Source organism: Macaca nemestrina, chromosome 2 (genome assembly GCF_043159975.1).
Source record: "Macaca nemestrina isolate mMacNem1 chromosome 2, mMacNem.hap1, whole genome shotgun sequence".
In the NCBI taxonomy this organism is placed as follows: domain Eukaryota; kingdom Metazoa; phylum Chordata; class Mammalia; order Primates; family Cercopithecidae; genus Macaca; species Macaca nemestrina.
The window spans coordinates 184,908,644-184,922,683 of NC_092126.1; the positions used below are offsets into that span (position 1 = coordinate 184,908,644).

At 39.7% G+C, this 14,040-nt stretch overlaps 1 protein-coding gene across 13 annotated transcripts in view; it reads right to left on the bottom strand.

Annotated features, from left to right (window-relative positions):
- The window catches only part of LOC105477456 (ST3 beta-galactoside alpha-2,3-sialyltransferase 6), a 61,154-nt gene that overhangs the window by 18,959 nt on the left and 28,155 nt on the right, over positions 1–14,040 (bottom strand). For 8 of the 13 annotated variants that reach the window (XM_011733965.3, XM_011733963.3, XM_011733959.3 and 5 more), the window contains 4 exons: positions 10,264–10,363; positions 6,880–6,957; positions 4,683–4,786; positions 3,633–3,696 (listed from right to left, as the gene is read on the bottom strand). In XM_011733965.3, coding sequence (XP_011732267.1) covers positions 3,633–3,696; positions 4,683–4,786; positions 6,880–6,957; positions 10,264–10,352 — 335 coding nt within the window. In that variant the 5' untranslated portion in view covers positions 10,353–10,363. Of the gene's footprint in view, positions 1–3,632; positions 3,697–4,682; positions 4,787–6,879; positions 6,958–7,314; positions 8,004–10,263; positions 10,364–14,040 lie in introns of those variants that run through there. The other 5 variants (XM_011733967.3, XM_024791451.2, XM_024791453.2 and 2 more) reach the window with 2 other exon arrangements.

The window sequence follows — 14,040 nt, forward strand, 5'->3', positions numbered from 1 at the left end:
CCAATAATCTTGTTTCCTTCATCTGTTAAAATCACGTTTGTTTTTGAAGGTGAGCACACACTCACCTGGAATACACACTACATTTTCCAGTCCACATCCCAGCTAGGGGTGGCCTTGTGATGGAGTCCTATCCAATGGGATGCAAACGGTGGTTGCTAGTCAATGTTTAACAATCAGTTCTGGGGGAGGGGGAGGAGTATGAATGGGTAAAGCCCTGATTTGTAATGTTTGCCAATTCCCATGGTACGAATACTCTCACCTTGGGTATTTCAAGCTTTCACCTTGATGGCACTGAACATGGAGCTGAATAGGAAGAGATACAGCTCTCACAAGTTGGCACCAACTGGTTCCAGCACATCATTGGACGTAAGGAAGTGTTATATATGATTTCTGGGAGATGTCCTTAAAGAAGAAGGCATGTCTCAAAGGGTTGGGGTATGCCCTTCGCCCTTTCCTCCTGCTGGCTGGCAGGGAGGTCGGCGTGATTGGTGGAACTCCAGCTATCATACCGGACCAGAAGGAACAAGTCACATATTTAGGAATGGTGGCGTCAAGGCAGAGAAGCAGCCTTGGTCCCTGATGCTCACCGAACCAGCCCCGGAAAGTTCACCTGCAGAGTTCATTTACACGAAAACTGAACAAAAGGAACACTTCCTTCTTACAATCACAACTGATTATTTTGAGTTTTCCCTTTCACAGTGGAATCTATCCCGACTGAGGGCATCATACATGCTGGACAAGATATCTGACAAAACTACAACTTATATCTGGTAGAATCTTAAAGGATTCAGATTTGAAACAACAACAACAAAAACAACGTCTGAGCCTTTCTAGAAGGGACAGAGAGGATGGAAGGAGAATAAAAAGTAAGGAAAAAAAAAAAAAGTGCTTATTAGCTGTTACAACTCAAAATATATCAAGCACCTCCCAGAGCACAGGTAGGAAAAAAATAAGCACAGAGCAAGGTCAGCAATTATATAAATATCAGTAAAGAAAGCAGAAAAAGGAGGAAAGTAACTGGAAAGTAATCCGTCTCTACCTCAGCTCCTCCTCTCTGACCTACAGACCCATGATGAAGGACAAGCCAGCCTAAATATTAATACCTTCCTCCTTGGACGTGTGGACCCAGCTCACCAATCCACAAGCCAGGGGCTCAGGGAGGACTCTCCTGCCAAGGGCAGTCTAAATTCTCTGCCTGAGAAAGAAAGACTGTTCTCAGACATCTTCCTTCTAGAGCGTTATTCCCAGGCTGAGAAGACAAATGAGGAACTTAAGGTCACTTGGGAACGAAGTTGACTCAGAGGCAGCATTCAGGCAATTCAGTCCATTCTGCTTTTCTGGAGTTTAAATGTATGGCTCAGGCACAGCCTGGCTTGTTTTCTTCCATGTGTTGTACACTGGGCACATGATAAAGGCAGAATGACTCACTTAAAATATAGGCAAAATGTAACAGGTGAACCCCTCTGAAAAGCGCTATGCAAATAGAAGATAATAGTGTCATAAATATATTCCTATCTATTTTCGAAATACTCTAAGGTTTGCCCAGGTCAAACACGCAACTCAGCAATGCTAACTGAACATCTGTGATGTTACAAAACATGTGTCACTGTGCTCCCTCTGTGGGGATCCTACGGGGATATTTGTCATTCACTCTTTATCTAGAGTCTTTGACTATACATTTACTTCCCTTCAGACTCTTGGCAACTTCAGACTATTAGGACTTCTGCAGTCAGCATGATTTTCAATCCCTCCTCACCAACTACACCCTACTTCTCTCCCAACAAAGGTAATGCTAAGAAATGAACTTAGCATGATGGTGGGGAGTGGGGAGATTCTGGTTACAGGAGACAAGCGGCAAGAAACAGCAAGACCAAGTCAGCAAGAAGAGAAAAATTAGCCTGATGGAGGCATACACAAACAGATGAACACCTGTGGGACAAGGGGCTGTAAAAGCAGCTAAACAAAGCACAGTCCAGTTCTTAGATAAAAACTAGTCAAGAACAAAACTTCTAGTCATATATCCTCCAGAATCCTGACAGTAGCTTGCATTTAGAGTCAAGCATCTTTACAAATATTTGCAGATAATTGCTGCAAACATTTAAGGACTCACAATTATCGCTCTGTTTTTTTTTGTTTGTTTTTTGTTTTTTGTTTTTTGTTTTTGAGACAAAGTCTCACTCTGCCACCCAAGCTGGAGTACAGTGGTGGATCTCAGCTCACTGCAACCTCCACCTCCCCGGTTCAAGCGATTCTCCTGCCTCAGCCTCCCAGGTGGCTGAGACTACAGGCATGCGCCACCATGCCCAGCTAATTTTTGTATTTTTAGTTGAGACTGGGTTTCACTGTGTTGGCCAGGCTGGTCTTGAACTCCTGACCTCATGATCTGCCCGCCTCAGCCTCCCAAAGTGCTGGGGAATTTCAGGCATCAGCCACAACATCGAGCCACCTTTATTACTCTTAACTCAGACATCCAGGCACTGGAATTAGAACTATCTAGGTTTACATCCTGGGCCTGGCATTTACCAAGTGTAACAAACTGTGTGCCTAGCCTCAGTTTCTCCAGAAACTTACAGAATTAGAGAGAATCAACATAAAGCACATATATGAAAGGTCTGCAAAAAACAATATTCTACAAATCAGAGCTATACAAATTTGGGGGTTGAAAAAATTTATGGTTGCTGTTGATATGCAATCAAAATTAAAATTGATTAGGTTGATGGCATAGTTTGAAATTATAAAAAACTGAAATGAACCAAAACATATTACACAAATACACACTTCAAACATCTTGGTCTCCAAATGAGATAATGAGATAAACCTGGACAAAATCTAATGCTGCTCTTACAGTAAACTCTATCTCCACTTTCAGACCTCCATCCACTACCCCCACTCTCTGCCTATTCTCTTGGGCAAGAGGGTAATTTCTGTCATTTTCCTTTTTAAGGGAGGCCTGACATCTGTAGATTACCCATATTATCACACTGGCACCCTGGCCAAATTCTAAAGTGTGGCTTGAAACTTTGTGAAATAAACCTACCTCTGTGAAATAAGCCCAACAGTGAAGAAGCCTATTTTTGGCAATTCAATTTATATGGGGTTAATTTAATGACAAAATTGTCTAAAAGCTAAATTACTTTTGTAGTCAGAAAACATCAAAGCAAGTATATTTGTCCTTCAAATATAATTCTGATTTAAAAAGCAGAGAGCTGCTTCCAAAATCTAATAATCTCCTTAACAAGTGAAACAGAAAGAATCTCATCAGTAGTTTGGAGGATACATGGCAAAGTATGGGAAACAGCCTGTAAAGGGAGGCCATGAGCTGATTAGCAGGGGGTGAACTAATTCTTAAGTAGGAACAACATAGAAAAAAATGAATGTAGGTTGAAAATGTCCTGATTTAGGACCAGTGTCGATCATCATCAAGACTCTGCAAACTTTTGAGCCAACCAGTTACGCAGCATCTAAATTAATTTTGTAGTTTTTAAAGTGTCAAGTTACTACTAGAAATTTTGGTTATACACAAAAGCTATGAAATTTTCCTGAGTAAATACACCTTACATTTCTGGGGTATATATTTTGAACCAGTTTAGCTGAAGCTAAAAGCCAGACTAGAAGCAAGGAAATAAACTCACTTGTCAAACTCATCAAAGAGATCACAACTCTGCAGTTTTGAAAGAGCAAGTCGAAAATATTCCGCTAGAAAACAAATGGAGTGTTATGAATAAAAGGATAATTGTGTCTTTTTAGTACTTAGTAAACCACCTTACTCCCTCCCCCACAAACCCATTTCCAACCAGCATAGCCTCATTGATTTATTCTGTGAAAAATTAATGACACAACTGCAATTAGCCAGCACTACTCCCATTCAAAATGGTAAATGTTCTAAAGACACTTTCCAAAACCTCCCCAAACACAACACATTTAATCTGAAAAACAATCATGTAATTTTAAAATAGCACATGATTCTGAAATTGAGGTTAGAATAGAAATAGTAAGTTTAACCCAATTAAATTCTCAAATTCTCTGCAAAATAGTTTTAAAATACAAAATAAAACAAAAAATACAACCCCCACCCTCACAGGATCAGCTGAATAAGCAAAATCTGACTCACAATGTTGTAGGCTTATCACCTTGGGCTTTTATGATCCCTCAAAAATCTAGAACTTAATGCTATATAGGGCCAATCACTTATCAACAAGCAGAAGGGGAAGTGTTTTATCATTAGAAGATGGAATCATTATCTCTTAATAAAAATAAAACATCCACTGGTTAAATTAAAAGACTGCTTAAGGAGATAAGAAATGCCGATGAAATAAAACTCACAGGTAAAAAGAAGCCATGGGAAGCTAGGAAGGAAGCTAACCCTCAGGTTTTCCTGCTAATTCTAAATCAGAATAAAGTTAAGGCACCAGAACTCACATGGATACATGCTGGCAGAGCAAATGTAACAAGTCGTTTCTGAACAACAACAACAACAAATCCACCCCTGTTATCCTTTGGTTCTCTACTGCCTCAAAAGGAGTGGGAATTTATATTTTAAAATATAATTCATTTCATTTCATCCCAAAATCATATCCCTTGGAAATCATTAGGGAGCAGAAAGAATAAAATTATATTAACATGCCGTTCTCATCAAACACCAGTCAAATGTAACAGAACCAGGTAAAAATAATACTACTGACCTGATGTTCTCATCCCATAGGGCAAATCAAACTGATCGCTACCATACAAGGAAGCAATCTTTCTAAAATCAGCTGCACACAGAAAAGGGTGAAACTGATGAAACCTGGAAGGAAAAGATAAAGAATGATTTTGCCAAATACCTACTATATTTGCAAGCTTTTAAAATCAAAACTAAAAATAACTAGAGCATAGAATTCATATCGTTATACTGGCTATATGAAAAATGTATAGAGGCTGGGCGCGGTGGCTCAAGCCTGTAATCCCAGCACTTTGGGAGGCCGAGACGGGCGGATCACGAGGTCAGGAGATCGAGACCATCCTGGCTAACACGGTGAAACCCCGTCTCTACTAAGAAATACAAAAAACTAGCCAGGCGAGGTGGCGGCGCCTGTAGTCCCAGCTACTCGGGAGGCTGAGGCCGGAGAATGGCGTGAACCCGGGAGGCGGAGCTTGCAGTGAGCTGAGATCCGGCCACTGCACTCCAGCCTGGGCGACAGAGCGAGACTCCGTCTCAAAAAAAAAAAAAAAAAAAAAAAAAAAATGTATAGAATGGGGTATTCAATGGAACTACACAACTGAAATGAAAACACTTGGCAGCTACTAAGATGAAAATTACGTTACAACTCAGGAAGTAAAAATAAAACTTAAAAACAAACCAACAGCAAGTGATAAAATAACAGCCATACATAGGAAAAAGCAAAGTAATATTATAAAAGTACTGATGCTAAGCTATTTCTAAATTTAAAAGTACCATATATGTGAAGTTGTGTCAGCTGTGACAAGTCTGGGGTCACTAACCCATAAATGACAAAGCTGAAATCCACACCCAAGCCTAATTATAAAGAAAGATGTTCTCTTTATAACACTGAAGATAAAAGGTCCAGGTTTCCCAGAAGAGCTTCTCCAAATTGCTGCTGGCCTTTCTGTTTCTGAGAAAGTGGCCTCAAGTACACTCTAGGGGACTGCTGTCAAAGAATACTGTCCACATGACAAACACAAATCTACTTGTCACTTACACTGTAGGCTTATATACCTGCTGGATAATCTTGCATAAATACCTTAAACCTTTTGGGTTTTCTCAGAAAGGAAAAGATTATCTTTTTTGACTAAAGTTAGGGAGTACCTTAATTCTAGAGTAGCATTTTAACCTGCGGTCTGCAACCCATATGTGGCTCATCAAATCAATTTTGTGAGTCATGATCAGCATCTTTTTAAAAAGTGAATGGGACAGAACACAGTATATCTGGAGTAGTAAAGGTAAAAATTCTTTTTTTTCTTATTATAAATATGTGTTTGCACTATGTCCCAAGTAAAATGTATTTCTTCCTGTGAGTCATGTTCAAAAAAGTTTTAAAACACTATTCCAGTTTTGTAGTGGTCCTCACTGGACGCACACCTAGAAAGACTACAAGCAGCCATAGCACACTTGGAATCATATACAAAAAAGTCTTATGTATTTGCAGTTTCCCGGAGAGTTGATTGATTGTAAAGGGATCTGTAGCCCCAAAGAGTTAAAAATCAGTAATAAAAGACAATAGGGAAAAAATGAATTCTTAATGCTTCATAGAAAAAATGCTGAACAGATTGTGCCTGTTTTACCCAATTAAACATGCCTAGAACAGACTTTTATTTCTTGTTATCTAGAGCATTTTGACCAGCAATCTGTCAAAGTCAAGGTGACAGAGGAAAAAAACATTTGTGAATAGAAAAGTAAATTCTTTACAAAGCCCAAGAGCCACAATCAACAATCATTATTTGCACTCTATGTAGTTCATTAAAAGTTAATAAAAGGGAAAATTTCTACTCAAAAAGTTTAACCTAGAGGCAAGGAAGGAGAAGCCACAAAATAATAAGGGTGGAAAATAATATGGGAGCAACCAGGGGGAAAAATGAAACCCTAAAGAACAATTCGCTTTTTTATAGTCAAACACAAACAGACCTCGCTAGCCTCACCTGTGTGAAAAGAATACTGGTTTGACTGAGTTCCTCAATGCCTTTTCTTAAAATATATGCAGAGTTCTGACTAAAAGCACAAAAAGAGACAGGATATTCAAGCTCTTCCTTAAATATGGGCTGTCCACTTTATACTGCTAAGATTTGCATTAAAAAAAAAAAAAAAAAAACAAGCGTGGAAAATGATTACAAACACATTTGGAATATTTTGTATGCCACAGGGTTTTTTTGGTATATTTTTACCTCAGCAGAGAGGCAAAAGCTGGCTTTGATAAACAAGGCTGGATCTTATTTCTCCGTTTCATTTCCACAGGTGCCACCCTATGAGACAAAAATAACATCAGTCAGAAACCAGAACCAGGCACCCTGCCCAAAGGGAAGCAAATAACCTGGGAACTCATTCATGCCACCACTGAGAGGTTCTCTGGCAGCAAACAAAAATACTCCCTGCACCCTTTGAGGTGTGCCAGTACCTTCTCCAAGCCCTACGAACACCTGAGATTCATGGAGGTAAGGCAAGGGAGGGTGGAAAGGCTGAGGTGATTAGCAACCCATAAGTGATTCCAAGAGCAATGATTCAAAGGACCTTCAGAGAAGGGCCAGGATTACTGCATTGTAGAAGCTGCAACCAGGCTCACTTTTTAGAAGTCCCTGAAAGCTGGAGAAACCCAAACTCACCCCAACGGCACGTGGCTATTTACTCCTCCTGCCACATCTGCTGGTGCACACCGGCAGCAAACACCACAGGAACACCTGACCTGAGCAGGTTCCACAGACCCTTGCCTTGGGATCCGGGGGACTCTACAAATAACACTATGGAGAGTCATTTCTAACTGTCCTCTATTCTTGGCATAGGTTAGCCCTTGTGTGCTCCTGAATGGAGTACTTGTCTCCACAGTTTAAAAGGGTATTGTGAAACATGACGGAGCACAACAAGGAAAACAAATGAAAGGGGTGGTGGATGGCAGGATCCAGACTTAGCTGGGAAAGAGGAAAACAGCTTAATACAAAAACTTATTAATGATCATCAATTATGTGAAGAATTAGTATTTAAAAACTAATCAATTTTCTTCTATAATCAGCAGAATTCAAAATGAAGGAAATACCCTAAACCCTTCATGGACAGACACAATTTTCCATTTTTGTGGGTACCAAAATCCCTATAGTTAGAACTGCTCGGTTTCTGAACTATGAGGCTAGTAAACTCTTTACGCAGGAAAACATCTTTTGTGAATACCACAATGGCAAGGGCTCCTTGATTTAAACATAAGGAAGATACATAAATATGGTAGACTAGCATACTAGACCAAGAAATCTCAATTATATTTGGAGGATAACATGAAGATATTGATTTCTAAAGTCATTAAAACATAGAAAACAAGGGCCGGGCACGGTGGCTCAAGCCTGTAATCCCAGCACTTTGGGAGGCCGAGACGGGCGGATCACGAGGTCAGGAGATCGAGACCATCCTGGCTAACACGGTGAAACCCCATCTCTACTAAAAAATACAAAAAACTAGCCGGGCGCGGTGGCGGGCGCCTGTAGTCCCAACTACTTGGGAGGCTGAGGCAGGAGAATGGCGTGAACCCGGGAGGCGGAGCTTGCAGTGAGCTGAGATCCGGCCACTGCACTCCAGCCTGGGCGGCAGAGCGAGACTCCGTCTCAAAAAAAAAAAAAAACATAGAAAACAATTTTAGGATATCGTGAAGACAACCTTTGGGTGACCTTTTTTTTTTTTTTGAGAAAGAATCTCACTCTGTCGCCCAGGCTGGAGTGCAGTGGCACGGTCTTTGCTCACTGCAACCTCCGCCTCCTGGGTTCAAGCAATTCTCTGCCTCAGCCTCCCAAGTAGCTGAAATTACAGGCATCCGCCACCACGCCCAGCTAATTTTTTGTATTTTTAGTAGAGACGGGGTTTCACCATCTTGGCCAGGCTGGTCTTGAACTCCTGACCCACCTCGGCCTCCCAAAGTGCTGGGATTACAGGTGTGAGCCACCGCGCCCAGCCTTGGGTGACTTTTTAAAAGAAAAACACAATTGTCTGTCTTAAATCATTTTTAAGGAAGCAAGTTCATTGACAAACAACTGAGCTAATATCCCAAGGTACTTCCTGTGACTATAGTAATGTGTTAGCTGAGGAGTGACATGGTCACTTCAACCCTGATGACAAAAGACTGCTGATTGAGATCCTTTTCATCACCTTCTTTATCATTTTCCCCGTGACCAACAATAGGATTTGTAGGAAAGTAGCAATCTAGTAAGCTTTTTGCTTTCTCTTCTATTTTTGTCTTCCACTACTAAGGGCAGGACAGAGAATGTGGCAAAGATGTAGGGAAGATCCCCTTGATGTAGTCCTCATTTAGTACATAATCAGACTTCACAATTCTCTAGCCTGATATTTGGGTCCAAAGCCTAAAACTTTAGGGCCAAAACTACCCACCTGGCATTGGGTTTTTTCTAGTGGCCATTTGCCTAACGTCCTTGCGTGAAAAGCATTACAATTATTTTTCAATCAACCAGTAATGAAATCAAATGCAGAAGCATCAGCTTTTTTTCATCAAGTAAGCACAAGTTAGAAACATGCTCTAAGATCTACTATGACACACTGGCAAAAAGTACTGATTCTTTGTCTAAGACAGGAAGTTATGTGATTTATTTTAGCATAATTATATACTGCCACCCATTTGGGATTTAAAGGTCATCAAAACATTTTTCCTAGCCAAAGGACTGACAATGAGAAGGTTAAAATCCCTATTACAAAGGCTTTCTCTTCAGTAGAACTATCTGTGCCTCTTCAAAATTTTATATGTGGTATTTCAAGTCAAAGCTATTTCAAAAGATACATATATCATCATTCACCAAATATTTTTAAACAAAGGAAACCATATGTAGTATCTGTAGTTTATCAATAATCTATTATGCAAGCATTTTAGGTTCTAAAAGTTAAGTACCACTGAGCCCAGTGATTACTCCATTAACTCAAGGAGATGATCTATGGCATAAAGAATGTTATAACCCAAAGATGGTTAACACCATGCCTTCAGTGGGAAGTCACTAGAAAGTAGGTGTTGCTTGTCAACTTTTTCTTTTTTTTTTTTTTATTATTATTATACTTTAAGTTCTAGGGTACATGTGCATAACGTGCAGGTTTGTTACATATGTATACTTGTGCCATGTTGGTGTGCTGCACCCATCAACTCGTCAGCACCCATCAACTCGTCATTTACATCAGGTATAACTCCCAATGCAATCCCTCCCCCCTCCCCCCTCCCCATGATAGGCCCCAGTGTATGATGTCCCCCTTCCCGAGTCCAAGTGATCTCATTGTTCAGTTCCCACCTATGAGTGAGAACATGCGGTGTTTGGTTTTCTGCTCTTGCGATAGTTTGCTGAGAATGATGGTTTCTAGCTGCATCCATGTCCCTGCTTGTCAACTTTTAAATTGTTCTAGATACAATCTATAGGACACTGGAATGGTAAAACCCCAATTTACAATGAAAAGCAAGAAAATATTCAAAATGTTACAATAGTACAAGTTTTTTTTTAATAGGACCCTCTATTATAATTTGTGGATTTGTGTGAAAGACTAGGTTGAGAGTTATTTTTAAATAACAAAATGAAACTTACCAGTAGACATTCGTTCCCCATAATATACAATGCAGTACATAATAGAGGAAGACAGCACTCAGGAATATGGCCACGAGATACCCTCTCATGGCTGGCTCACCTGAAACACAAGGAATGAAGTCCAAAGTGAAGGTCAGGTTGTTATACAAATGGATTTTCACAATGGCTCAAATATAAGCATTATTGGAAAAAAATATATAGAAAAGGAACTATAGAAAAATATGATGTGGGCCTGTAATTTTGGAAATACTCAATGTGCAGAAAGATAATGTTTTTTCTGTCTCTCCTCTTATCAATAAGCACAACATAATGTATGTTTAGGCCAATAAACAGTTCCATGGTCTCAAAGCTAGGGGCCTCCCTACTACTTTCTCATGTTAGGTAAGAAAGAATTCTTCCAGAATAAAATTTTATACATCTGTTCCATTTCCAAAACTTTTTTCAGAAACATTAAAACCTATCTCTCAGTAGAAAGTGAATAGATGCCTTAAGCTGTGAATAAACATTTCATTTCTTTAGTGCTTGAAATGATGTTAAAATGTTATACATTATAATTTTTACAAGTCATTTTTCTAATTTTTAAAAACTGAGGGAAAAGCTACTGAAAAAACATTTCCCTCATCCTCAATTTGTATATACTTTTAGATCCACCTATTTGATTTTTTCAACATCATAGTTCAGGTATATTCAGCTACTTGCTTGTTTTGTATTAAATTGACAATATTGTTCATTACACATTTCCAGACAGACAAAAACCTTGACACAATCCTCTCTAAAATGTAAATGCAAAAAAAAAGCCTTTATAGAATATATTTTAAAAACCTGTAAAACATGTTTGTTTAGTTTTCTCTTTTGCTTCAAAGGAAAAAAGGAGAAGTTTCCACTGTCTTATGTAATTAAATGTAAAAGGCAAATTTAATACATGGTTCCATAACAGACCTATTTCAATGCATGTGACTTTAAACAGGTATACTGCTTCTCTGTCTCCCTATCAAGTTTCTAGTTCATCTGAACAATTGCATGTGCCACTCCTTTCACTCCTATCCATGCCTATTAACCTTAATCATGGCAATGCAGTATAGAACCTGGGAGTCTGGTTGAATAAATTTCCAAATAATGTGGCATTGCCTTCTTTTCAGTGGTAAATATGCTCATATGGAAATCTTAAACCACTCCCTTGCCTTCATAAGTAGAATATAATACTAAACATAATTTAAACTTTCCTTGATAATATGGGGTCAGCTCAACAAGTATAATTGTTCTGGGCTTTCTTACAGTAGAAACCCTCTGCAGCTAATGGGTGTGTGGGGCTATTTGCTAAGCAGTCCTAAACTGGCATGATTATCTGGTTGAGTTGTTTTTCACTCCTCCCTTGCTGTCAGCTGTTGTTTCTGGCTGCTATTAATGCAGTCACCACTCCCACATGCCACTATTCTAAATTAGTTAGAAATGAAAACTATGTCAGGAGAAAGCAAATAAATAAGCAAGTTAATGAGCAAACTTTAGTTTACACATACTTCTAATTAGGTATACATAATCCCTGTGAAGAGTCAACACTGGTTGGAAACCAGAAGACAAGATTCACAGCTAACTCTACATATGGTGTGGGGAGCCTAAGGTCAATCAGTCTACCTCTTCTCACCTGAGGGTCCTCACATGTTTACAAGTGAGAACACACCATCTACCTCTTTGGGTTATTAGACTGTCCTGGAAGGCAGTTTACCATGGGCCAAAATAGTGATGAACATCTTCTTAAATGCTCAAATTAAACATTTAAGGCTCCACTAAGAATAACATCATTTGGCCAGGCGCGGTGGCTCATGCCTGTAATCCCAGCACTTTGGGAGGCCGAGGTGGGTGGATCACGAGGTCAGGAGCTCAGTACCAACCTGGCCAAGACAGTGAAACCCCATCTCTACTAAAAATACAAAAAAAATTAGCCGGGCGTGGTGGTGGGTGCCTGCAATCCCAGCTATTCAGGAGGCTGAGGCTGAGAATTGCTTGAACCCAAGAGGCGGAGGTTGCAGTGGGCGACTCCAGCCTGGGCGACGGAGTGAGATTCTGTCTCAAAAAAAAAAAAAAAAAAAGAGTAACATTTATGCAAAGATCCAACGAGGATAAAACTTACCAGTATCAGCAATTTTTTTTAATGTATTTACATCTAAGACAGTATATGAAGGTCTAGGGAAAGTCAGTATTTACGAGTCAAAATTCCTATGTATTCTCCAAAACATACTCTTTGGGCAATTTATGTATTATTCAACAGAACATGGAGGTATGGGTAAGCGAGACTTGTGTTACTGTTTTGTTGTTTTTCATTCACTATTATGTGGTCTAACTAAAAACAAAGAAGTGTGACAGAATACTCTTCTTTCAAACAATAAAATGAACCCACTCTTGAACAGCTACTGCATAGACGACCTGAAAAACATTTAGGAAGTTTAGGCACTCTCATATTTCATGTACAATTCACAGCTTCGGTATTCAAGTTGCAAAGCTTTGAGACGGGCCAGCCAGGATATCCTTGTGATAAACATGGTTCCCCTGCTTGCTCACAGGAAAAAGCTTCCACAAATAAACCAATTCTCTAATTATATTCTATAAATGGAAAGGCCATTTTGCTTTGAGCAAAAGCTTTCAAAGAAAAAACAGAATTTAAGGCCGGGCGCGGTGGCTCAAGCCTGTAATCCCAGCACTTTGGGAGGCCGAGACGGGCGGATCACGAGGTCAGGAGATCGAGACCATCCTGGCTAACACAATGAAACCCCGTCTCTACTAAAAATACAAAAAAAAAAATTAGCCAGGCGAGGTGGCGGGCGCCTGTAGTCCCAGCTACTCGGGAGGCTGAGGCAGGAGAATGGCGTAAACCCGGGAGGCGGAGCTTGCAGTGAGCCGAGATAGCGCCACTGCACTCCAGCCTGGGCGACAGAGCGAGACTCCGTCTCAAAAAAAAAAAAAAAAAGAAAGAAAAAACAGAATTTAAGAGATTATCTGCTTTTAAAAAGACATATGCCTTTTAATATAGCTTTGATTACCAAAACAAACAGTTTTCAAGATCTTGACATTAAACAGGACCAATGCCAGCTTTGTGGCTGGCTGCAGATGCTCCTAAAATCAGGGTCCCTAAAACATCCTTTACAAAAATGTGGGTAGAGGATGGTAAGGGAGAGAACTCACCAGTAGAAGATAAACGTTCACACATTCTCCAACTAAGATATGTAACCCAAGGTACAAGTAACCTACATATGCCAAATTAAACTCAATCTTGACAAGTTTCACTTTTCTTTAATAGTAAGAGCATATTTTGTGTGGAGCATTAAAGTTCACAAAAAATATTTTATATGTCCATCCCTCCATTTAAAGCTCAAAACAAGCTTGTTAGATGGGTGTGCAGGTATTGTCTCCTTGATGAATGAGGAAAACTGAAGGCTTATAAGGTTGAGTTGTCTGAGGTCACACAGTTTAAGGAAGACATAAATAGATTTATAGTTCAATCATTTCTTTCTCAGAGTTCCATTCCTGGAGTCATCGTGTCTCTCAAGATAAAAAGCACAAGGCAAATCTAAAAGAGATCATTCTAATCTGAAAATTCCTGATGGTGTTCCACTGGTATCTTGAAGTCTAGAAGGGTAAATTCAGATATTGGTGAAAGGAAGTGACTCTAGGGCAGGCTCAAAAGTCTGCTCCAGGAGGGGACTTGTTAACATGCACACTCCTGAGCCTCTACTCAATCTGAATCTCTGGGGCTCAGGAATGTGCATTTAAACAGCATCCACC